Genomic DNA, 27,940 nt, shown 5'->3' with positions numbered 1-27,940 from the left:
ACATGCACACAAACACACACATGCACACGAACACACACATATACACAAACACACATGCGCACAAATACATACATACATGCACAGAAACACACATGCACATAAATACATACATACATGCACACAAACACGCACATGTACACAAACACACATGCACACAAATACATACATACATGCACACAAATACACATGCACACAAGCACACACATGCACACGAACACACACGCATATACACAAAAACACATGTGCACAAATACATACATACATGCACAGAAACACACATGCACACAAATACATACATGCATGCACACGAACACACACATGTATACAAACACACATGCACAAAAATACATACATGCACACAAACACACATGCACACAAACACACATGCACGTAAACACACACATGCACACAAACACACACACAAACATGCATACAAATCTTTTTTTGTTACTCTCTCTTTAGGTTAAGACGATGATGGTCATGGCACTCCTCAGACTAAATGTAATTTTTTAATATTACGAAATAGTGTGTATGTAATTGTGGTCTATTGCTAGATAACGTCATTGCTAATGGTGTAAACATAGTAATTTTTTATGTGCCATCTGTTATTGTCAACCTAAGGTAGTTTCGTCCAGAGGGGGAAAATCTCCTTTATCATATACAAGAAGATTATATTTTATTTATTTATTTTTTTATTTGTATATTATTGTTTTATATTGTTTTATTTTATTTATTAATTCTTTAACTAATTAATTGATTTATTTATTATTTTATTTATATAGTCTTTAGTTATTTCATTTTATTATTATTATTATTATTATTATTATTATTATTATTTATATATTAATTTGCTTGTACGTACGGTGTCACGTCATCAGCATCGCAAACATTAATTAATGAAACGCGTCATCATCATCGCAAACATTAATTAATGTGAATTATCTCCCTTTATTGTTCACTCTTTATTATTTAACGATGCCTTCTGTTTATTATTGTAGGAACGTTTATTCTATTTTATTCAGTAATAAATATATTTTTTACATTTAACGTTACGAGTTCGTTTTTTTTTGTTTACTGTGCCACTTTATGTTTTTTTTTATTTACACAACAAAAAATATGTTTCGAAATAAATGTTACAAAAGTCAAGAATGACTTTATTAAATAAATAACCAAAGTCACCAGTCGCAAATACACTGAGTAACACAGAGTCAAAACATATTTTACGTCTTGTTCTGTTTTGCTTTTGTTTTACGGCATATCAATCTTTTTTCGTGTTATTTAATGCCGAATCGAGTAATTTTGTAACATTTATACATCTTCACGTTGTTTACATAGTTATTATTTATGTTTTGTCTGTTTTATTTGTTTCTTTTATAGGCATTCATCATCTTCTAATGCCCACCGACAGAGCAGAGCATACATATTTAAATACTATAAAAAATGGACACGACAATTTTTTTAATATGAAATAAAACACTTAGTTTCATTACTTACAATTTAATTTATTTAAAGAAATATTTATTTCCTATTTAAAGATTTTCAGTATATTTTATTTAACTGAAGAAATATTTATTGTTCATACATATATTTTTTCCATTATTTTTATTACATTGTTAGGTGAAGTTTCAGAATAGTTACCCCCCTCCCCATATTAAGAATGGCTTTCAGCATGATTCTTACAATAGCGGTATCAAAGTTTTTTTTTATTATTATTTTAAAACAAATTATACAAAAAAAAGATACAAGACCATTGAATTTTTTTTTTCATGAAATCGCTATTTAGGTGAAGGTTCAAAATAGTTAACCCTTCTCCCCATAACCGTTTTTTTTTTATGCAGTAAAATACTGTTTCAATAATTATGGTTTAAATAAATATTTATTCCTTATTTAAAGATTTACACTATAATTTTTTTTACCGAAGAAATATTTATTGTTCATACATATATTTTTCCCTTAATTTTACATTGTTAGGTAAAGTTTCAGAATAGTTAACCCCCCTCCCCATATTAAGAATGGCTTTCAGCATGATTCTTACAATAGTGTTATCAAAGTTTATTGATTTTTCTCATTTAACAAAATTTATAAAAAAGATACAACCCCCTCCCCATATTAAGAATGGCTTTTGGCATGATTCTTACAATAGCGGTATCAAAGTTTTTATTTTTTTTATTTTAAAACAAATTATACAAAAAAATGATACAAGACTATTAAATTTTTTTTCATTAAATCGCTATTTAGGTGAAGGTTCAAAATAGTTAACCCTTCTTCCCATAACCGTTTTTTTTTTATGCAGTAAAATACTCTTTCAATAATTATGGTTTAAATAAATATTTATTCCTTATTTAAAGATTTACAGTATAATTTATTTAACTGAAGAAATATTTATTGTTCATACATATATTTTTCCCTTATTTTTTTTACATTGTTAGGTAAAGTTTCAGAATAGTTAACCCCCTTCCCCATATTAAGAATGGCTTTCAGCATGATTCTTACAATAGTGTTATCAAAGTGTATTGATTTTTCTTATTTAAAAAAAATTATAAAAAAGATACAAGAACATTTTAAACATTTTTTTCATTAAATGGTTATTTAGGTGAAGATTTAGAATAGTCAAACCCTCTCCCCTTATTAAGAATGGCATTTTTATTATTTCAGCATGATGCTTACATTTTTCTTAATATAAAAAAAAGATACAAGGAAATGTTAAGCTCTTTTTTTAAAATTAAACTGTTAGATCAAAGATCGGAATAACTTACTTTATAGCCAATTAGCCAGCTGTATTAAAATGTTTTAGCATTTAATACCTAATAAGGTTTTCGCTTCAATTGTCACAAGCAGACGATATCGATTCAAGTGTATACATATCCCCCAAGTTATTCATTTGATAAAAGCAATATTTAATGAGCATGGTTCTTCTTGCCAGGCAATGGGTTTACCTGAACCAACAGGTGATCCTCCAATAGATAATATGACTCGAAATACAAACGGGCCTAATGTTGAATTGTTAAACAATGAACAATTAGAGGTCTTTAATACTATAATCAAGGCTGTCATGGCAACTGAAAAAGAAGCCCCACACAACAATTGCTTCTATTTAGATGCCCCAGCCGGATCAGGAAAAACCTTTTTATTCAACATGTTATATGATTACTTCAGCTCCAGCAGTACTGTAACCGCTACTGCGGCATTGCTGCAATGCTACTAACTTCAGGGAAAACACGCCACAGTATATTCAAACTACCTGTACCTCTGACAGAAACCGGTGTATGTAACGTTTCTCCTGTATCAGAGCATGCTTCTTTTTTGAGAAAGGTAAAGGTATTCATCATAGACGAAACTTCTATGATACCTAATCATGCACTGCTTGCTATAGATAGATGTTTACAAGATATAATGGGTAACGATAAAATATTTGGTGGAAAATTTCTCATACTTGGAGGTGACTTCAGGCAAATTTTGCCAGTAGTGCCACATGGATCACCTACATCTATTATAGACACCTGTCTTAAAAGATGCCCATTGTGGCATCATTTCAGTCAATTACAACTAACACAAAACGTCAGAACTAACATAAATGAACAAGAGTTTTCTAGATGGCTCCTTCATCTTTGTAATGGTACACTAACGAGCAGTCTTAATGACGTTCCTGTAGATGCCATAGATGTTCCTGACTATTCGGTATGTAATGGTTCTCTAATCTCAGAAATATTTGATTGCAGCCCTCAAGAAATGGAAAATTGAATCATCATGACTCTAAAAAATACAGAATGTTTAACAGTAAATGTAGAAATTCTAAATAATCTTCCCGGAGGCATAAATACATATTTAAGTGCAGATTACATCTCCGATGATGATGCTGAACTTCAAAATTATCCTATCGAGTTCATAAATTCATTAACTCCATTTGGAATGTTACCTCACCGACTTAATGTGAAAATAGGGGCAATAGTAATGCGACTGCGAAATTTATCCATAAATCAAGGACTTTGTAATGGAACTAGGATGAAAATAAAAGAATGTCATCAAAACAGCATCATTGCTATTTTAATTAATGGATCTAATAGAGGTTCCACAGTTATCATTCCAAGAATTAAGTTAAAGCCAAGTGATACAAATGTTCCGTTTGCATTTCATCAGATACAGTTTACAATATGATTAGCATATTCACTGACCATCAATAAAGCACAAGGCCAAACTTTGGATAAGGTTGGTATATATCATCAAAACAACCTGTATTTTCTCATGGTCAGCTGTATGTGGCATGTTCAAGAGCTTGATCTAAGCACAGTGTGAAATTTAAGGTAATGCAACTGCATAGAGATGATAATCAGGTCAGAAAGCGTGGTGTAACATATACTAAGAATATTGTTTACCGTGAAGTGTTATGAAAACAATCAGGAACAGCTATGGAATCTAAAAATTAACTTGGATGTAAATATGATTTTGGAAAAAAAAAATTTAAAAATTGCTTTCCTTATATTTAAAATTCATAATTTGATGAAAAAGTAGTGTACAGTTTGTTTAACCTACCTCACATCATTTTGATTATCGAAAAATCAAAATTTAACTGTATTTCGTAAGATTTACAGAAACACTTCATTTTATATGCATGTAATACACAAGGGTCTGAATATTATAACAGATTACCATGTTTTTATTCAAAGTGTTCTATTTATATTATCAGGAAGTTGTGATGCATTTATTGAAATCTATATCACTAATTCGACTTAAAAAATATTTGTGAATTTCCAAATCTTCATTGAATAAAATTTAAAATAAATAGAAAAGTCTATTGCATATGTAAAAGTTGACAGTTGCTTATTTAACTTCATTAAAAGTTATCAAAGTCAACCAAGAACTGCTCAATATTCTGGCTTAATGGATCATTTAGCAAGGAATGAAGATGGCGATTCTGGTGTACCAGTTATTCTACCATCTTAATTTACAGGAAGTCCTAGAAATCTTCAACAACTGTATCAAGATGCAATGGCAGTTTTCTGTAAATATGGAAAGCCAGACCTATTCCTTACCTATACATGTAATCCAAGATGTCCTGAAATATTAAACAACTTGGGGTCCTCAGAACTTTCACAAAATCGATGTCAACAATGGCACACATTTTTTTTTTTAATTCACAGTTTGACTCCCCAGAACCTGCTGACTGACCACTATTCTCACTCCAAGCAGCTGATCAACGTCCCTGTCACCGCCTCAATCATCACCAGCACTTCCTGACAATATCAACAGCATCAGTTACGATTGCATTGGCCATCAATAAAAGTTTTAACTACAGTTCTTTGTTTGTTCTACTTGCTTCCATACGTTCATTTTTGTAATATAACAATAAGGAATTTCTTATTGATGTGTTTTACAAGATTTTAACTACCGTGGAATTTCCACGGGTCCTGCTAGTTATTATTATTATTATTATTATTATTATTATTATTATTTACTCACTACGAGTAGTCACACAAGCTATCATTGAAGATTGTTCTTTGAGAACAACTTGAGTGAAAACAAGTCTCCCCAGATTTCCAGTACTCTTCACCTCTTTCGATAACCTTTGCAAAAGAATTTGCGTTATCGCAACAGCTTCTTCCCATTGATTTCTTGTTGGCCACAACCATTTCTCTTTGCTGGAATTTGGGTGGGAATAAGCCTCCGCAAGGTCCCAGTTTTCTTTGCACTCCTCTAGAGGAGGTCTGGCTAGTACTTTCTCTCCTCAGTCTTTCCATCCTCCTTGATCCTCATTATTTGGTATGGTGCCAGTTTATGGTGACACTTACAAAAAAGGAGGGGAGGCAGTATCTTAGTTTCAATTTTCATGATTCCATGTGATGTTCTTTTGTGTTTTGCATCTGTAGCCGTTTCTGTGTCCAGTTTGTGTGTAGTTTATGTGTGGTGTTAGTCTCTACATTCAAGAGTTTTCATTAATATTTCTGCAGTTTTCATTATTGGGATTCGTTATATCTTCTCTGTTATTCTTCTGATTCCAGTCTCTCCCATTCTTTTTTCAAAGTTTTTCGGTATCGTTCCTAGCACTCCTACTATTAGTGGTATTATCTTTACTTTTTTCATTTTCCAAATCCCTTTGAGCTCTCTGACCAGTTCTTCTTATATCCTCCAGATCTAAGCTTCCTCTGAAGTCATCAGATCTAAATCTCTCTTTAAGACTCGCATTGCACATCCATCCAAAATTTTTGCATGAAACAATTTTATGGGTTATCTATCTTTGACACATACACACGCAAGCACACACGTACAAGCACACATGCACACAAATACATACATGCATGCACATAAATACATACATACATTCACACGAACACACACACATATACACAAACACACATGCACACAAATATATACATGCATGCATACAAACACACATGCACACAAATACATACATACATGCACAGAAACACACATGCACACAAATACATACATACATGCCCACAAACACACACATATACACAAACACACATGCACACAAATACATATATACATGCACAGAAACACACATGCACATACATATATGCATGCATGCATACGAACACACATGCACACAAATACATACATACATACATACATACATACATACATACATGCACAGAAACACACATTCCGTGTATTTGCTCCGCTTTTCAGTCTACTTGATCTTCACTCTGTGGTCTGCTGAAACAGCAGAATCTACAATCTGGCAGGACTTTTCCTTCTTGGTAACATTTATGACATCTGGTCTTCTTGCTTGGATGGGTTTATCTGTTTGTATATCCATGTCCCATAGGATCTTGTAGCTTTTCATTTTCCAGTACTTTGGTGCTTGTTAAGATAATGTTAACAGATCGACTTTTTAAATATGTGATTTTAAGCAAAAAAAAAAAAAACAGTATTTACATTATTGTCATGTCGAAAATAGTAATATATCCAAAAATTACGAAAATTCATCAAGTTGAACAACTGCTATTGTGTTTTTAAGAATAAAAAAAGTTTATCCCTATGGTATAAAACAGTACGTCCAGTCATTAAAGTGGCGAAAAGGGAGGTAACTATGTCTTCTGTATTCGCAATCTTCAAGGTGTTCATATATAGGGAAACTGCAATTTCCCCAATTTTCTGTAAAAATTACTTTTTCTTTTTCAACTTTTAATTTTCTACTCGATGAAATTACGTAATTTTTTGGCATATTACTATTTTCGACATGACAATTAAGTAAGTACTGTTGTTTTTGCTTAAAGTCACAAAAAAAAGAAAGAAAATCAGTCTGTCGACTGTAATAAGCGCCAATACTTCTCATATTACAAAATACCTAAAGAAAACTCTAAAATTGGTGAGGGACAGGGACACTCTTAAAAATCTCGGTGTAAAGGGAGATAACTCTATTACCCGGTTCGCATTTTTTTTTTTTTTTTTTTTTTTTTTGCGCAGAAACAGCGTTTGTTCGCATTGACCATTTTTTGCGGACTTTTAAAGAGTTGTCATCAATTCTAACAATTCACTGCCGTGATGTCGGACAACAACAGCAAACTTGTCTCTGTGGATTACGAAGTTTCTGGCCGGGTGCAAGGCGTTTGTTTCCGTGATTGCACGCAAAAGACGGCATCGAAAAAGGAACTTGTCGGGTGGGTGAAGAACACTCACGCGGGTACCGTCATTGGAATTGTGCAAGGGCCGAAAAATCGGGTTGACGAGATGAAACATTGGTTGCAAAATATCGGAAGCCCTTCATCGAAAATATCCCACTGTGAATTCAAGAATGAACGAGAGATTCGCACGATGGAGTTTGATCGGTTCTGCATTGAATGAATAATAATAATTAAGTATTATTAACAGAAAAAGGACAGAAAAACTGAGTGAAACAAACTACCGATTTAGAAAAAATGTTTGAATTATTCTATTTAAAAGAAAAAAAAGTTTTTATCCTCTTTATAAATTTGGTAATTCATATGCTCTATAAGTGCCCAAAATCTGGTAACGAATTATAACATGCGAAAAGTGATCGCACAAGATGAAACTCGGATTCCTGAAACAAAACAAAAAAAGACAAAACGCGTATTTAGCAGAAAAGCCAACAAACGAAAATAAAAAATAAAAATTATCAACAAATAAATGTTATTAAAGGCAAGATAACTTATTCTTCCGTTTTACCTGGATAAGTTTTGTGTGTTTGAATGTATTATGGTTCTCCTGTACGAGATGTCTCCTTGAGCTACTTTCGCTTTCTTGCTCACATGAGTAATATCGCTAAATAGGGTTTGCAGATTATATAAGGAAAATAAGGCATAATTTTTTTTTTGTTATCTTAAATATTATTAATGGGGAGTTATTTCGTGTAAAAGGTTAATTTATTTTACCCATCAAAACTCGAAAAATGCACGAATAAAATGTGTAAACATTCAATAAGCAAAAAAATCAACATGGCTGCCTGTTGCCATTCGTTGACCAAAAAGTAGCCTTGTCCTTGCGATCAAGATCGAGTCAAAATGGAACGAATTGACGGGACTTCGATGAATCTGTTTAGTTCGTATGTTTATGAATTTACGCGGCGATGACGAGTGGCCACAAGTAAATTCAGCGAAATCCTATGCAGCATAGGATTTCGCTGAATTTATTTATAGTCACTCGCCATCTCCACATAAATTCATAAACATGCATTTATTTTACATAAAATATTTTTCATTTTAAATTAAAACTAAATTTTACCTAAAAATAAAAGTTGGGTACTTGTACAGTTTAATCACGACATTCAAAAATGAAAATATCGAAAAAAAAAAAAAAAAAGGTTATATTGTTCGTATCCGTTTTGGACTGAAGATCTCCGAAAAAAAATTTTCATTTAATTTGATCGAGTAGTTTTTTTTGTTTGTTTGTTTTTTTTTTTTTTGTTTTTTTTACAGCGGAAAAACACGTTCTTATGAGAGCGCGTTGAAGTCAGCCATTATGGAATTTATTGAACACGCCATGGGGAGATAACTCAATGTAAAGCGCCGACACTCCCTCGCCATCTTTAATGTTAGCTCTTCTTTCTAAAAATCGAACCTTTTGCTCGGTATCATAACAAATTGCTTTTTCGCTGTAAAAAAAAAAAAAAAAAAAAAACTACTCAATGAAATTAAGTGAAATTTATAACGAAATAAATAACACAAAAATAGTGGAAAAGCGAAACATTTATAGACTGGTTTTTTTTTGTTTTGTTTTTTTTAGAATTATTTGGGTTTTTTCCCTGTAAGATTGCATGAAATGTAGCAACAACATATAATCATGTTTTGTTTTTGTTTTTTTAGGGGGGGGGGTCACAATAAGATTGTATAAAAATATACCAAAATATAATTTTCATTTGTCAATGTAGCAAAATATAATTTCAAAAACATGAAACATTTATAGAGGTTTTTGCACAAACTTTTAGAAAGGTACGAGTTATCGAGCCCTGTTCTTTGAATGAGAAACGCCCTCTATCGGCCGTTCTTGAAACTAAACTACACACATTCGCCTCATGACACTGTCGTACAGAAGTGCCTTTTTTTTTTTACTTGATTACTAAATTTAAAAAGTTATTTCAACAAATAACCTAACAATTTAATGTACAAAAATATCGTAAAAACTTAATTTAACTTGAAAATACTATGCAAAAAATGTGGGTTTGTATTGCAATTCACAGACGTACGAAAAAGTGTAAAAAATTTTTTAAAATATATAACAAATAAATGTTACCAAAGGCAAGATAAGTTACTCTTCTACTTATCTGGAAAAGTTTTTTAGCAGTTTTACTCACTTTAAAATGTTTAATCGGTCCGAAAAGCATACAGTGTTTATCGGTATATTTAAAGAAAAAAAAACAAATGGCGGTGAGCTGAATGTTAAATATGTGAAGTTTGGACAAATGACTTAAAATCAAAAAATTATACAAAATACTGTCAGAAACCCACCATATATATATGTTCACGTGGCATATATTGGCTAGGTTTCTAACAGTATTTTGTATCATTTTTTTAATTTTAAGTCATTTTCCAAACTTCACGTATTTACAGTTAGCTGCTACCATTAGTCTTTTTTACATAGATCGATAAACACTATGATTTTCAAATCGATTAAACGTTTTAAATTGAGTAAAACCACTAAAAACTTTTCCAGATACGTAGAAGAGTAACTTATCTTGCCTTTGGTAACATTTATTTGTTATATATTTTTTAATTTTTGACCACTTTTTTATATGACTGTGGATTGTAATGCAAATCCAATGGCGTACAATGTCACAAATTTAGGTACTTGTTAAGAGAGAGGCGACAGATTGGATTCTTAAGTATAAAGATAATAAGTCATTTTAAGCAGAAACAATATTACTTACTTGTCATGTCCAAAATAGTAATATATCCAAAAATTACGAAAATTTATCAAGGAGAAAGTTATTTATAGTTAAAATTAATTTTTACGGAAAATTGAGGATGTTGTAAGCCATGTTTAGTTTCCGAACAGTTTCCGATGTTTAAGTGTTCGACACAAGTCCTGGAGGTGACTGGTTCTCAGTAGACAGAACAAAAGAGTCATTATTTTTATATTTGGAAGAATAATTGGATAATTTGAAAACGTAAGAAGTATGGACAACCATTTTTGTAATGTTAACACTGATGAAGAAAAAACAATTAGAAGAAGTTGGCCTTTTTAATTGAAAAAAAATTTTTTTTCATTGGCAAACGAAACAGTAATAATGGTGTAACCAACAAAAAGGCAAACTATTCAGTGGTAAAAGAAAACGTCTGTGTCAATCACAGTAATTCCATTGTTGGATGACGAATAGAAGGGCAGCTAGAAAGAACAAATTGGTAAATTTCCTTCATAAAAGATGATTTTCCTTTAAGTAAAATGATGACATGTTAAAGGAATTGTATTTTGTATTATAAATACACGTAGAAATGTAGATAGTTCAGCGATTCCTCTTTTCAAGAAAACAAAGAATGAATTTAAAGGATGTTCATCAGGAAGAGCTCTATTGTCAGTAAATCGAGCCTAACTTTGCTATAAAACCTCGCTGTAACCAACATTTTTGGTTTTTCGATTGGGAATGTATGCAAAAAGGCTGTTGCGACTGCCCACACAAGAATAGTCAACGTAAAGTTGCCCGTGTGAAAAGCATGGTTCTACCAGATGAAGGCTGGCAACAGACAAAATTTGGCCCTGGGATTTGTTAATCGATATTGTAAAAGCTTGACTAAGGGGAAACTGAATTTTTTTTAAAGCTTCGGGTGCTTTATCTGATGTTGTAAGTATTACCTCTGGGATTAGCCCCTCTTCTCCCTTGCCGCATCCAGTTATAATGGTAGTTTCAATAATGTTGTCAGACATTTTGTTAATCACAAGTTTTGTGCCATTGCAAAGTTTTGGTGGTGCAATATTCCATAAAAGAATTACTGGACATCTTTCCTTGAGGGTCAACGTAGGGTCAGATAGGCCAGGGACATTTAATGAATTGAGAAACTCAAGAAATTTTACATCATCCTTCGGATCCACATTTTTGTTGAAAGATTTGAATTCTTTCTTAGCACCCGGAAGAATTTCCATCAGCTGATAATTGATTGCTGAAGTAGTTGAATTGTTAACAGCTTATATAGCCCTATCACATAGCCAGTCATAATTATGGTAGTCATCAGCCAAGTTTGTAAAAACGGGTTGCTTTAGATCGTCCAAAGTGTCTACCAGGCAACATATATTGCCGATGTCAATGTTATCATTTGGGTTTGATGGCACACAACCGTATCCAATGCTAAGAATATCCTCAGAAAATCTTTCTAATATGTTGTCTCCATGGAGTCGTACATGCATGTTGGTGGTTAAATGAAGTGTTCTAACCTGATGCCATAAGGGTAATGACTTGAGACATGCACTAACTTGATCAGCTCTGGTACCCCTGGGAATGATAGGCAAAATTTGACGAAAGTCTCCAGAAAGCAAAAGAGTCCAACCATCCATGATTTGATGAGATTTCCTAATATCTTCGAGTAATCGATCCAATGTCTAAATTACTCCTTTGTGAGCCAAGGTGCATTCATCCCACACAATCAAATGACATTGTCTCAAGAGATCAGCTCTGAGGCTCTCCTTGGAAATATCACAGAGTGGCATCTCTGCTGAAACAAGGTTCAAGGGAAGTTTAAATTTAGAGTGCACTGTTCTGCCACCAGAAAGAAGTGTAGCCGCAATTCTAGATGATGCAATGACAATTGAAACAAGTTTTGCCTGCCTTACTTTAGCAAGAAGGAGTTTGGTAACAAATGTCTTACCAGTGCCGCTGGGAGCATCAAGAAAGAAAATGTCACCTTTTTTTTTTTTTTTTACACGGTGGTCACCACTTATCAAGGCCTGGAAGCCACTCAGGGATAAGGGTTATTGTAAGTACAGTACATTAGTGTGGAGATTTGATGAAGTGTTTACTTAAGGGGCGGTTCATTAGGAATTTGTTAACGTTGGACTTGAAGATATCCAAGTTGTAGTCAGGTGAGAAGCAGGCAGACGGAACAGAGTTTCACAGGCGTGCAGTTCTAAGAAAGAAGGTTTGTTCATGGAATCCGCGTTTTGATTTAGGCACAGATAAAGAGTGGGGGAAATTTTTCACAGTGGATTCAGCTAGACGAGTGTTTTTCGTGAAAGATTGGCAAGGGGGGGACCAGAGATTGGAGCTCAGACGAGCACCTGCCATGGAAATAACGATAAAACAAGGATATGCTCGCAACGTCTCTTCTGTGGGAGAGAGGTTGCAGGGTAGAGAAAAGGGCATCCCCCACTAAGCCATGAAGTCTATTTTGTACTCTGTCAAGGAAGGATAGGCTGTTTTTAGCAGCTCCTGCCCAGATATAGCAGCAGTATTCCATCCTTGGACGTACTTGGCTTTTCCATCAGTAGTGAGATATCTTTTGGAGCGGTAGAAGGATCCCACCATCTTTCCAGCAACCTTGGCAACAGACCTGATGTATGTGTTCCATTTCAGATCAGGAGTAAAGGTCAAACCCGGATGCTTGTCAAAACACGGGGCCTCTCTCAGATGAGAGCCATCCATCCCAATTGATGCCAGATGGGGATCAGAGCGTTGATGATGTAAGGATAGGAGTTTGGTTTTAGATGCATTAAAGGTAACCAGCCACGTCTTCCCCCACTGAACCACGCGCTCGAGATCAGAGGAGAGAGAATCACCTGAACGATCAAACACACTTTTAGTAATTGTGTTGAAAGCTAAAAGCTGGTCAGGAAGTAGCCTAGGCTTCATTTCAGCAACAAATCTTGACAAGAAGTCTATATCATAGGAAGTTTCCTGAATGAGAAGAGTCGGAATTTGGTCAAGTATGCTGCGGCGAGTTTCAGATAAGCCGTATGATGATAAAGCGTTTCCGCCCATACAAAGAATCTTATCCTCCATATTTATGAGTGCCCTATTGTATAGTTCATCATTGCACTCAACATGAATATCTTGAATCTCAGCCTGTGTTTGATGCAGAAAGTTGATTTCTAAACTTTAACCACAAAGTATATAGGTCGCCAGCATTGCAAAAATGTAAAATCTTCACAAAAACATCTCTAAGGCTTTCAGCACTGTGTGATGAAGCAATTTCATTAAAAGTTGCCTCCAACTGGGAGTTGTCTCCAAGTAATCCTCTAGCCCAATAGGCTTCATAGTATGAATTCAAAACTCAATTTTCCTATGTTTTAAGATACTGAAAGCACGTTGGTCCTCAAACTTCATGCAGCAACATTCGCAAGTGGAAACAATCAACTTGATTTGGTGAACTATGTAAAAATGTCCCAAGCAATTGCTGAATTTTATGCATAGATTGCTGTTTACAGGCTGACCAATCTTTCTGTGTTGTCACTGTTTTTTTGTTTTTTGTTTTTTTTTACCCATTTGTAGAATGACGGTACCTCAGAGTAAATTAATGTTTTTGCAAAGTCATCGTGTGTACATAGTTTGAAGAATGCGGTTAACAAGCTATAACAAGTTTTATCATACATGTAAAATGCAAAAAAAATATATGTCGCCAGATTTATAAATAAGGTAAAACAAAGCTAAAAACATCTAACACTTAAAATTTAAAAAACAGACTGCATAAAAGCAAAGAAAAAACATTTTACTGTTATTTTTTGTTGTTGTTTTTTTTTTTTTTGTAGTTTGAAAAGGAGGTGTTTTACAATAGAATGAGGTACGGAAAAATAGTAAAAAACAAACAAAAAACAAATATATAACATTATTTGGATTCTTCAGACTACTGTTCTCATCTTGAGTGTCATTTTCATGACGTTTCGGTCAATATAACCTCCGACTTTCTTCAGGTGTATCTTGTTGAACTCTGGAATGTTTCCACAAGGAATTGGCGCAATGGTTAGATTACTTGGAAAAATCAGTTGTAAAAGTGATATTCTCCTGAAGGTTGAAGGTTCAATTCTCAGTGTGATCAACCAAAAAATACAATTGCAAATTACTTAGGACCTCTACCCAATCATAGCTGACGGAACAAGAGCATGCTACCCCCGTGACGTAAATAAAGGGTTCTGTTCAAAATTCTGTCCAAATTCCTGAGTTAGAAATATTCCTGAGCTTGACAACATACACCTGAAGAAGGTTGGAGGCTACATCGACCGAAACATTGTGAAAATGATACTCAAGATGAAAACAGTAGTCGAAAGTAATCCAAATATTATGAATAACTGATTCTTATTTAAAAAATTCAGACGCAAAATATATAATAAATAAATGTTATCAAAGCCAAGATAAGTCACTCTTCTACCTAATTGGATAAGATTTTTTTGTGTTTTTACTTACTTTAAAAGGTTTATACAGTTCAAAAAACAAGTAGTGTCTAGCGTTACATGAGAAGAATACAATGGCCTTAGTATGTCTCTTACATTTTTAAAGTCTCAACAATGACGTAATAAAAAAATTAAACAAAATACTGTTAGCAATCCACCTTAGAAATGTCACAGTAACATTTATTGGGTGGATTTCTAATAGTATTTTATTTCATTTATTTTTCTTGGTCTATTATAAAACAAACCCTGTGTTTTTAATGTTTTTAGTTATATACTAGCAGGCCGCCCTGCCTTGCCCGATTGTAAAATATGAATAAATATCATATTTTGATTCATACAGAAACTGAGACATGTGCTTGCGTAGGTGTATCAGAATTTTTGTAGGAATTTTTGACACCCCTAACACGAAACTGCGAATAAAATATAAAAAAACTCGTAATTTCTCTTTTAAAAGTGAGTTGTTTATTTTCTTTATGGATTATACTTCGAAAATAAACTATTAAAGTTGTTTTAAAAGTAATAGAAATATTTTTTTTCTTTTAAACAGTAATGAATTTTACGAGTTCAATATTTTTCAATTTTTAAACTTTAAAAATCTATCCAAATTTTTCTATTGATTCTATTTTTACGATATTTTCAGGATCAATGTGAAATTTTATGCTCTTTCCAATAAACCGAATATAATATTTTAGACAAACATTTTTTTATCCACGCCCCCCCCATTTTCAAGTGTCTATTAAAAAGTAAATAATTAATTTACTCACCAGTGTTATATATCACAAATTGAAGAGAAAAGGTCAATAAATAATATATTCAAATTTAAAACAAAAAAGTAGTGTTGTTTAGAAATTTACCTATAAAGTCCGAAGTTTAAAACCTTTTTTTTTTTTAAAAAAAACACGTTGTTTGTTTTTTTTTTGTTTTTTGTTTTGTTTTTTTAATGGAACCTTGGTCCTTGCTCCTTTAATTGAAAAAGAAATTAGGGCTTGAATTACATTTTTTCGAGGAGTTATAAGCTTGGAAGGGTTTGTATTACTGTACACATAGATTCAAAAAAGTTGTCAAAAAACAAATATATAACGAATAAATGTTATCAAAGGCAAGATACGTTATTTTTCTACCAAACTAGATATAATTTTCGTGTTTTTATTCAATTTAACATGTTTATTCAGCTCGAAAAACATACTGTCTTTACCGATGTATTGGAAAATTCAATATGGCGGCCGACTCTCTCTTTAACACGGTAAGTTTGGGAAAAGGTGTTATAAATAATAAACTAGACAAAATACTGTTAGAAATTCGCTCAATATATGTTACCGTGACATAACTTGACATATATTCGGTAGTTTTTTAATAGCATTTTGTCTAGTTTATTATTTATAACACCTTTTCCCAAACTTACCGTGTTAAAGAAAGAGTCGGCCGCCATTTTGAATTTTCGAATACATCGGTAAACACTGTATGTTTTTCGAGCTGAATAAACATGTTACATTGAATAAAAAACACAAAAATATATCCAGTTTGGTAGAAAAGTAACTTATCTTGCCTTTGATAACATTTATTTGTTATATATTTGTTTTTTGACAACTTTTTTGAATCTATGTGTACAGTAATACAACCCCGTTTTTTTTTTCTTTTCTAAACGGTTCACTTCTAGTAAGTAAAAAAAATACTGTGTAAGAAAGAAATTTCTTACTTTACTAAACTGCATAAGCACCACTTTTTTCTTTTTTTTACTAAAAAAATAATAGCAGTTGTTTTACCTGATTAAATTTCATAATTTTTTGATATATTACTATTTTCTACATTACGATTAAATAAGCAATATAGTTTTTGCTTAAAAGAATATATTTTAAAAAAATCGATCTGTCGCCTCTAAGCACCATTTTTTATAATCAAAGGGGGGATAACTCTCTTTGTTTTCATGACGTCCATTTTTCATTTCACGAAATTTCAATCTTTATCATAAAAACCCGCGCCATATTTCTTTGAAAAGATAAAAAAATAACAAGTAACACAGTTATGTTAAAAACAATGCAAAACGCATAATTTATTTTAAAAATTGGCAATAATTACACGCTAGTTATCTCCTCTTGGCTAAACTTTGTCAAAAAATAATCTTATTTAATAATTTTTTTCTACCTTATCGATTTCGTAATTTTTGGATATATTCTTTACTGTAACATGACAATTAAGTATAGACCATAGAAATTCAATATTAAAATTTTCCAATTTCGCTATTATAATGTAGTTGCACCCCCCCCCCTTTGTGATTAGTGCGCTTTATTTTGTTCTGCACAAAGGGAAATAACTCTGTTCGTTTCCATGACGTCCATTTTTAGTTTCATCGTGGCGTCCGCGTTGACGGCGGTATTTCTATTTTTTGTTGTCCGTCGGCTTTTTCTCGTCATGGCAGACTCTGGTGACAGCGGCAAACTCATTTCTATAAACTATGAGGTCTTCGGAAAGGTCCAGGGTGTATTTTTTCGTAAATATACGAACTTGAAGGCTCGTGAATTGAACTTAGTTGGTTGGGTCAAGAACACCGACGACGGGACCGTGATCGGAAATCTGCAAGGCGACAAAGATCAGGTGGAAACTATGAAGAAATGGCTCCGTCAGGTCGGAAGTCCACATTCCAAAATCCGCAAATGTGTGTTTTCTGATGAAGAAGAAATAACACAATTGGATCGCAAAAGTTTTCAAATTATTAGGTAGTTTTTTTTGTTGCTGTTATTGCTTATATTTTTATGCAAATATTGATTTGTTTTGAAACTACTAAAAATATATTTGGTTTCTTCCTTTTTAAAGACACATTTTTTTTATTTTAATTCAATACTAAAAAAAAACGCAACGTTTTCTACCCTCTCCTACAAAAAAGAAAAACATGCAATTTTTAAAAGCAAAAAAGGAAATGCAATGTTTGCTGCCCTCAAAAAGCAAATTAAAAATATATATATACAATGTTTTCTACGCCCCCCCCCCTCAAAAAAGCAAAAGATAACAATGTTTTCTACCCGCCTCAAGAAACAAACAAATAAAAAATGCAATGTTTTCTGCCACCATTCAAATAGAAAACGAAAAATGCAATGTTCCTCACCCCGTCTCACAAAGCAAAAAAAAAAAATGTACCCCTCCCTCCTCAAAAGCACAAAAAAGAAAACAAATAAAAAACTGTCATGATTGTTTATAAATCTAAAAGTACTACAATAAGTGCAGCTAAGAAGAGTTAATCATCTTCCATATCTTTATTTTATTAAAACAAACAAAACAAAAAGTTTTTTCTTTTCTCTTAAATTAGTTCGTAATTCGGTACTTATGCAGAGAAGGTACCATGCTTTTTTTTTTGCTTTTTTTTTTATTTATATAGTTTTATCAAGTTGGTGCTTATGCACTTACCGTGCTATTTTTTAAATAGTATTTTATCTTTTTTATTAAATTCTTAGGTGAAGTACAGAACACCCTCCCCATGTTAAGAATGGGTTTCTAAATGATGGCAACCTTCTGTCTCTTGAGACAATGGCATTCTGCACCTAGTTTGGTTTACTACAGTGTCTGCTGTGGCTAACCAGGTGCAGGCCTGGACGGGTAATAAGAGAGCCTTGGTTTGCTCATTTTTCAGGGTCCTCCTCTTAGTGTTGCAGGCAGACTCCAACGGAAAGGCAAGCAAATACAGTTGGTGCCAGTGCGGCTGCAGGAAAGATGTTGCAGAGCTTAGCTTCACCATCTGTTTATCGGAACTCCAGACCGGATTTTTTGTCAGGGTTTACTCCCTTAGCCTTTGCCAAGGCATCACAAGGCAGTGGGTTTCTAAATAATAACGTTATTTCGACGCGGTAACATCAGTGCATAAGTACCATCAAATTTTACGGTATTTTTTGTGACAGATATGCAGTCCCTTTTAGTCATGCAAAGGTTAGAGGCTATCTTTACAACCTAAACTGCACATCTGTCTCTCTTGTTAGATGAAAGTACAGAATAGTTACAAAGCACCGTCACTCTTTCCTCGTTAAGAAGGGATTTCTAAAGAATGTTATTATTTCAGCATGGTACCTGTTCTGCATAAGTAGCCTTAATTCTAATTCGATCATTGAAAAGTTTGGTTCTTATTTAAAATTCAATCTAATTAAAAAAAAAAACCAACGAAAATATAAAAATATAGAAAAATCTTTATGATTAACATACCTGCCATGAAATGAAGATGTCATATTCCAAAATTCACATAAATTGATCAAGTAGTTTTATTTATAACTAAACGATTTTCCCCGGCTAAAACCCAAATATAAAGTTTTGCATGGGTTCGAATACCTTATATATTAAGTTTCATGTCTGTAGACTAAAAACTGACAGGAGTTTGGTCGGCAAATTTTTTTAAACAAGTATATGTGCATACATAAATATATATAGAAGGAGGTTTGTGTTTACTATAACTGTTTTATGCAAATATTACGCACATATAAATCACATAGAATATCAGCGTGAATATAATTGCATGTAATAGTTAACTAAAGATGATCATCCCATAAGAAAACCAAAAAAAACTAATGGGGAATTAATTAAAATGAATGTTTAAAAGAGTATGCAAATTAGCTAGATCTTTTGCTAGTGAATGCAGTTCCACAACCCATGTATAACAAAGTTGTATTTTCTTTTTAAATAAATAGAAAAACGGTTTGCTTTCTTTCTTCTTGGCCTTGGGGCCCAAGATCTTTTTTCTGTAATCAGAGTGTAGTATATGTTCCGGCAGATATTGCAATCAAAGTAATATCTGGGGACAACCCCACATATCAGACCATTGCTCTTGAGCAATCAGTTTTGGTCAATGTAGGGGAAGCCCTTCATACCAATTGTCACTATCCAGTTCTCTCTTGGGGGAACTGGTCCCCCTCCCCTCACTCTCCACATCTAAAAACAGCCTTGTGCCTAATTTGCTCAATGGAGAAGCAAATAAATAACTAAATAAATAGAAAAAAAGGGATTTTTAATATGAATATAAATACACAAAAAAAAAGAACAACAAATTTATAGGAGTATATATAATTATCTACATACAGTACTGTTTCGCTGTATTACAGCTCATTAGTGCGGCTAGACCAGCAATTACCCCCAGCCAGAATTGAAACTCTATGTGATAGGTGATAGTCGGGCCACCCAGCATTACCTGGTCATAAGATATGCTTAAATATGGTATTTAATTCATGCAGATTTCGTATTATTATAGAGCCAATTTTCTATCAATTATTGTATTGTACCTAATATATTGTAGTAATGTCAAAAGTAAAAAACAAATATGACCTGGGTGCCATCAACTAGAATTGAAACCTCTCTAGCCTGATTCATAGTCTCTGAGTCACACTCATATGCCTATAAAAAATAGTTAAAAAGTAATGTTATTTAACCTAAGAATGTAGGTTTGTGCATGTAAACATGTTTATTTGACTACTCTTGCCAAGGTCAACTATTTTGTTTTCCATTTTTCATCCTTAGCAGCAACTTTTACGGGCTAAAAACTAAATTGCAAATTTCTACTCTGTAGATCAAATATTCAAAGACGAGTTTTCATCTTAAATTCTATACAATTATGCAGAATGTAGAAACTATGCATAAACAGAATTCGGCATAATAGTGAAATGAAACCAGTAATCTAATGAGAAACTATAAAAAATAAATAAGTAATTAATAAACATTAATTTTTCAAAGGAATACGGAAATTAATAAACCTTTATGTAGTCACTTGCATATCCATGACAGAGTATATTAAAAAGTTGGTTTTAGTAATTTTGAAATAGAAAAAGTAGGCTTTTAATATTGATGTCAGTGAGAAAAAAGTCAACTTTATAAGTATAGAGATAAATATAAAGATTACAATTTTATTTGTGAATTCAAAATACTATTTTCAGATTAGCAATCAATTTTATTCAAAATGTCTTGGAAATATTCATTTTAAGACAAAGTTCTTCAACTAGATTCGCCAAGGCCTACACACGCGTATAAAAATGAGGATTGATTAGTTAAAAGTAATTGCCACCTAGAACTTAGGGTTAGTGATAGAGCTAATTCAGAGCCTTTTTTGCCGAAAAATAAATCTGAACGTGTCATTTAAAAAAATTTTCTTTTCAGTTTTATCTCCTCACTCACATATCCCCCTAAAACATGCCCTCTGTTAACTTTAATATTAACTTTAAGTCCAGATTGGCAGTTAAAACATATATCAAGGCTCTACGGACAAATTTATCTTTATGATTAACATACCTGCCATGAAATTGACAAATAAATATTTTCGTTTACTAGCCAAATAGAAAAGTTACTAGCCAGACCCACATGATTTTTAGAATATGACATCTTCATTCTGTGATGAGTATGTACATCATAAAGATTTTTCTGTATTTTTTTTTTTAATAAGTGTAATTCTAAATATACAACAAATTTTATGTTGATACTTGAAGGTACTAATATTCTAATTTCTTCAGATATTTTTTTAAACAGCCTTTGTTAAAAAAAATGAGTATATTGTTCTATTAAACTTTTATTGTTTTAATAATTTAACTTTGTTTGTTTTATAAAACAAAAAAGGTGCTTGTTTATAATTGGGCCGAAAAAAAAATTTTTACAAGAAAAATCTGAAAGATATCTTTATAATGTACATGCTTGTCACTGCATGAAGATGTCATATTCCAAAAATCACGTAAATCGATTAAGTAGTTTGTTTTTTTTTATTTAAGAAAATCAAATATCACACATTTTAGCAAAGAATTGCTTCACGCCATCTTGTTTTTGAATGATATGCTACTAACAACATCTGTGGGAAATATAGGATCAACAAGGGCAGACAATCGACTTGGAAACAAAAATGGCAAAACCCTGTTTTTTTTTTTGTTTTTTTTTCTTAAATGTCAAACACTTTTTTATAATATAATAAATTAACTTATTTAATAAATAAATAAATTGACTTCTTTTAATAAAGAGAATGTCGAAAACACTGGGGGGGGGGGTCGTTTGTAAACAGACTTTAATAAGCGAACATGAAAAGCAGGAAAAGGAATCATGTTAATTTATTATTTTGTATTTGTATTATAAAAAAAAGTGTTTTCGACATTTAAGAAAAAAAAAGTCGATTGTCTGCCCTTGTTTATTCTATATTTCCAGCAGGTGTCGTTAGTTGGGTATCATTCAAAAACAAGATGGCATGAAGCAATTTTTCGCTAAAATGTGTGATAATTAATTTTTTTTAAATAAAAAAAAAAACTACTTGATCGATTTACGTGATTTTTGGAATATGACATCTTCATGCAGTGACAAGTACATACATTATAAAGATTTTTTTCAAATTTTCCTTGTTAAAAATGTTTTTTCAGACCAATTATAGACAAGCACCAAAAAAAAAAGTTGAAAAGATATTTTTCACTCAGTCGTGAGCTTTGAAAGATTGTCAGTGAAAGAAATGCAATCACCAAAAGATTAGCATTTCATTATTTCAAGTTGCCACTTTGAAAAATAACTCGCAAATGCAACTGCTTCACTTGCCATGTAGAGCCCTGTATATATATCTCAGCATTTGTTTCCAGTCTTGTACATACATTTCACTTGCCACTGGTATTTAATAATGTTGACTCAGGAGAGATGTGGTTGGAGATTTGTGGGTATCCATAGCCTGTCAAAGACTGAAAGAGCCCGTATATATATGTATATATATATAGGAAATTTATTGCTGTGAGTCCAGAATGAATTTATATTTTGTTTCCGCTAGGAAGATATCCTCTGAAGATGAGGAGAGATCCGACCAGCTTCGTCAGAATTCATAGATGGACTGAGCTTTAACACCAATAAGAATGGAAAAAATCGTTGTAGATGAAGGGGAGTTAAATTAGAAGGGGGAAGTGGGAGGGGGAGGACGTTGGAATTTAAAGTAGTAGGAGTGTATATAATGAGAGGGGGGTTTATTATTAAATATTAATTACGTGCTTATATTTATAGACGCTATTGTAATTTATAACGGTTTAAGTTTAAAACTTTGAAAAATACTAGTACTATTGTATATATTTAGGATTTAAATTTTAAGGTGGAGAAATCAAATCTACCAAAGAATAAGAAATAGAGACGAGACCAGGACAGAAGCCAAAAGATAGGATATCTTCCTAGCGGAAACAAAAATGTAATGTTATGACCCTTTAGGCTGTGATCATAACGTAGTATCTGTTAATTGTGGCAAGCGAGAGCAATGGTCAAAACATTATTATTGTTATTGTATTCTTATTAATTGATTTGAACGACGGATGGTCGCTGGATCAGTTATTATGATTAGAAGAATAAACAATTAAATTGCGAAAGAAATGATTGACGTGTGAATCGCAAAAAGAATGTGAAAATAGAAAATATATGTAAACATTATTTTGGGATTTTGAATAAACAAATAACTAGGTGGATTAGATTGGTATGAGACCTGTAATTAGGTGATGTAAGAGAACACGTGATGTAGTTAGTTTTGGAGAGATTGAGAGAGTTGAGGATTGACCACCAGAGTAGACAGACGTCTAGACAAGGGTGGACCGACAGCTAGGAGCGGGCTGTAAGAATAGAAAATGTAGAAACTGCAGATCCTGTGAAAACCAATTGAGACAACTGTAATAAATTTATATTACAAAAATATAAAGAGTTGTTTTAATGGTTTCACAAATAAGAACAATTATATGGTGCTGATCGCCTCATGGTTCGTCACGGAGCAGCAGGAAGTTAAAAGAACTCTTCAAGAAAAAGGTATGAAGCATATATTATTCTTCTTATATATGAACTGTAAAAATATCCCGTGTGATAAGTCTGATACAACATGACTCGGTTTACACGTCAATATCATGTCCCCTGGCTAAACAACATGCATACGATTTATACGTTTATTATCTGTCTGTTAAAAGAACAATATCTTACATCCACTAGACAACACATGACACGTTTTAATATATCATCTCCTCCAATATAAACCAATATACAACAAACTCTCATTTGGTGTCCGTTGACCAGTTCGCATCGACGATGCGATATCAAACCTGGGGTGAAAAATATAACGTGGAAGCAGGTCCTGAAATTGGAATGGAGATTTCATGTCAAGAAAAAAAAAAAGACAAGAAAAACATAAAACACAATAAAATGTCTGGAAAAGAAAAAAGGAACAATAGAAAAAAAAAAGCAATACACACGTACAACCTTTTCACAAAGAAAGAAAAGAAAGACATACAGATATACAGATGTAAAATTTTATATATAGAAAATAGTAAGAAACCAATATACAACATATATATATATAAAAAATATTGTATTAGTTATTGCGAAATTGTAATGTGTATGCTCAATTATTAATGCTGATAATCGTTAAGCTTAATTAACTGGGTCAATCAATATTGACTTTGGTTTAATTGGTATATGGACATTACTGGAATTTATTAAGTAAATTTTGGTTAAAAATTTTATTTTTATATATATATATATGTATATATATATATATATATATATATATATATTGCTCCTGAAAAATAATTAAATTACTAGCATTTCTTTTGTTGTCGCTTTTATTAAATTATATGTATTTTTGGTTCAAAAAATAAAAACGAAAAATTAAAGAAAACATTGAATATAATTATTTTATAAACTGGCTATAAACCCATTGCATCAGTATTTGTTATACATATTACCAACTATTTGTACTTTATTATTATTATTTTATTAAAATAAACAAAGGCCAGACCCCAGATTAAGCTCTTAAGCGAAACAATTAAATACAACAGAATTACTAATAAAAAAGTATAGGGCCTTGTGCCTAATTTTGTTTTCAAAAAGTAGATCAACTATTTGGAAATTACAATTTACAAACATGTATGCTGATGTCATAAAGTTACTATTTATCTTTATGATATCATCATAGTCCTTAGACCATCTCCAGTTTTTGACAACTGACACCAAACTCTGGTGAACAATAAAAAGGGAGATAATTCTGTGAAATTTTTGATTTTTTTTTTTTTAATAAAAATGATTTTGTAGATATTGTTCCTATTTACTTGCCTCCCCACGAGGGCAAAGTTAGATACAAGTATGATGTTTTTTTCCATCCAGTCGGCTGTCCCTGCTAGGAAGGGGGTTGGCCCTTCTGGATCACGGCTCCTTGTCGTATAAGTGACGCCAGCGGGTGCCTACTTGCCCATGTTGTGTCTTCGATCCAAGTCGACACATGCTGAAAAGGAAGTCGAGTATTCTCCAGCAAGTCACTCCAATCAGACTGATGACGTCATAAGAAGAAAAAAAGACAGACGACTTATCATAAAAGCAAAATAAAACACTAATTACTTGCTACATGAATGTAGAACAGTCAAGTGTCGGAACCCTGCAAACATCTGATTTTCTAAGTTTGTTATCGTGGTCGGGGTAGAAGTTGAGTGCGGCTCACTTCTTCTGTCGATACGAGATTCGACACATTTGACCGCTCATCCAGAAACTTCTCTACTGCTTTACGTGATGTATGTCATCTTGCAACCGGCAGTCTGTCAGCTCGACATTTCGACCTAAGCAAACAGAAAAGGGGAGATTACACAACTTTGCAACTTGCCGTGTTTTAGCATTACAAGCTGATTTTTTTTCTTTTTAGATAATTGTTATTTTATCAACTTGCATGAAAAGAGCTATGTAAAAGAAGCTTAAAACCATTTGAATTATGCAAATACCCTCAATAGTTCAAAAGTTATGAGAATTTAAAGTGCCAAAATTTATGCTTTTCTGTGGACATTTTTCTTGAGAAAAAGTGGGCTGAATTACAGACCTCAACATTTCAAGAAATTTGGTAATTTCACCACCATTTATTTATTTTTCAAGCTATTCTCATGAAATTTGGTACTTCTATGTAAATTTGTGTGCTCTTTCTGATTATGCAGTGAAATCTGATGTATCTCTTTAACATAAGCCATAAATTATAAATTAAGATGTACAAATTTCAATTTCTTTTTTTAAAACTAGTGCATGGTATCATACAGTGGGTGTCTATTCATGAACAAAACTAAGTATTATAATGGTATTTAAATATAGCTTTATTGAGAGTAGGTATTTACCTGCCTCTTCACCAAAGGAGAGCTTAATCTGGGGTGATGCCATTGAATGCCTAACAATCATTCATGGCCGGTATTTATTACGCCTCATCAAAGAAAAGAAAAACAAAATGAGTAAATATGAATTAATCTCCGAAATAAAGTGAAGAAAATTTTTCATATAGATTTTGGATTTCTGTAAAAGATGGAAATTCACATAGTCGGCCAGAACTTGTGCATTTTTGGGACCAGACAAATTTTCAATTTTGTAAATCCTCTCTATACCCCTATTTTCAGAGATGCAACCATAAATCATACTCTATATCAGCGGTTCTCAACCTTTTTTACCCATGGACCACTTTTCCCTTCTTTTTTTTCTTGGTGGACCCCCTTATAATTTTTGGTCATAAAACAATATTCTATTTCTCAATATAATTTTTTGAGCTTTTAATAAACAAATAAATATTATATAATTAAACTTTATTTTTAAATGAAAACTAATTTAATGCAAATAAAGTATTTTACAACAATTATAATAATGAAAACTTGATTAACGCTAACTGTCAAAATTTTTCACAGATAAAATTGATTGAAAATCGCCCCCCAAAATTTGATTTTCGCCCACTAGGGGGCGATTCGCCCTCGGTTGAGAACCGCTGCTCTATATGAATCCATGATGTTCACACTACCAGGATACCTGATAAGCAATAACTATATATTCACCAATTGATGGTAATTTTTGTCATTTCTATTCTATTGTTTTACTGAAAATTCAACTATGTAAACAAAGAAATAAAACAGTAATTTTTTACCTTGTTTCCACCTTTACATTTGAAATGATTACTTCTATAGGTTTTAGGATATGCTGAAAACTAATATCGCATTTAAATTTTCTGCAAATAAGTAGTTTTCTGAATATTAAGCAATGTCATTTCTTATGTTATCGCTGGTAGTCATTTTGGAGCGCACAAACACAACCCTGCATACCAAGATGGCCACCAGTAATAACATAAGAAATGACATTGCTGAATATCTGGAAAGCTACTTATTTGCGGAAAATTTTAATGTAATATTCGTTTTCAGCATACCCGAAAATCTCAAAAGGTAGTCATTTTAAAGAAAGATGTTAAGGTGGAAACAACTTAAAAATTTACAAAATGCATCACAATGAAATTCTTTATCAAACCATCTAATTATTATTATTATTATTATTATTATTATTTAGACGTCCTCAGTTAAAAATAAACTGTTTTGTTTTACAGATTTAAAAAAATGGTCTTGACAATGAGTTAAAAAAATTTTAAAATTATACAAAATACTATCAGAAACTCACCCAATACATGTCACAAGGACATTTATTGGTTGGGTTTCTAACAGTATTTTGTATATTTTTAAGTCATTGGCGAGATTTCAAAGACATGAGATACCACGTGGGTATTTTTCTTGTCCTTGTGTAACGCTCGACACTAATTGTCGAAATAAACAAGCATTTTACATTAAATAAATACATTAAAAACTTATCTAACTAGGTAGAAGAGTAACTTATCTTGCCTTTGGTAATATTTATTTGGGTGCTTATGCACTTATGTAACCGTGCTATTTTTTAAGTTTCATATCTTTTTTATTTAATTATTAGGTGAAAGTACAGAATAGTTAACAAAACACCCTTCCCTCCCATGTTAAGACTGGGTTTCTAAATAATAATATTTCATCATGGTAGCATAAGTGCACAAGTACCTTTTATTTGTTATTTTATTTATTTTTTTTTTTTTTTACCACTAAAAAACACAATTCTACCTTAAGTACATGTAAGAAGTTATAAATACAATGATAACAGAAACGCATGTACTTAGTACATTTTGTTGTTTTTTAACGCTTTTAGTACACGTGTACTAAAAGCGTTAAAAACAACAAAATAGTTTTGGCTCAGTATTATTTAGAAACAAAATTTGAAAAACTTAAAAATAATTTTTTTAAATTGACAAACTCAGAATAAAAAATGAAACTGTTTTTTCTGCTTTCGTTTTGAAAGCAGAAAAAAACAGTTTTTTATTTTTAAGAGAATACAAACGAAACTTGTTAATATG

The 27,940-nt window shown here is 32.2% G+C and overlaps 2 protein-coding genes and 1 pseudogene across 3 annotated transcripts; 2 read left to right on the top strand and 1 right to left on the bottom strand.

Moving 5' to 3' along the window:
- The first annotated feature begins 7,402 nt into the window (after window positions 1-7,402).
- LOC145293077 (acylphosphatase-2-like) lies at window positions 7,403-7,827 on the top strand. Its single transcript, XM_080139427.1, has one exon. It carries the CDS (start codon window positions 7,507-7,509, stop codon window positions 7,804-7,806), a length of 300 nt encoding a protein of 99 aa, XP_079995553.1. The 5' UTR covers window positions 7,403-7,506; the 3' UTR covers window positions 7,807-7,827.
- Window positions 7,828-11,013: 3,186 nt separating this feature from the next.
- LOC145292753 (uncharacterized) lies at window positions 11,014-11,556 on the bottom strand. Its single transcript, XM_080138790.1, has one exon. It carries the CDS (start codon window positions 11,554-11,556, stop codon window positions 11,014-11,016), a length of 543 nt encoding a protein of 180 aa, XP_079994916.1.
- A 5,546-nt stretch (window positions 11,557-17,102) lies between these two features.
- LOC145293076 (acylphosphatase-2 pseudogene) lies at window positions 17,103-18,067 on the top strand (annotated as a pseudogene). The gene has a single exon (XR_013869656.1). The product of XR_013869656.1 is annotated as an acylphosphatase-2 pseudogene (transcript).
- Window positions 18,068-27,940: the final 9,873 nt, after the last annotated feature.

This window comes from Euprymna scolopes, chromosome 14, assembly GCF_053919585.1.
Source record: "Euprymna scolopes isolate OS-2025 chromosome 14, ASM5391958v1, whole genome shotgun sequence".
Taxonomy (NCBI): domain Eukaryota; kingdom Metazoa; phylum Mollusca; class Cephalopoda; order Sepiida; family Sepiolidae; genus Euprymna; species Euprymna scolopes.
The sequence above is the reverse complement of the archived record's forward strand: the minus strand, read 5'-3'. Positions and strand labels throughout refer to the sequence as shown.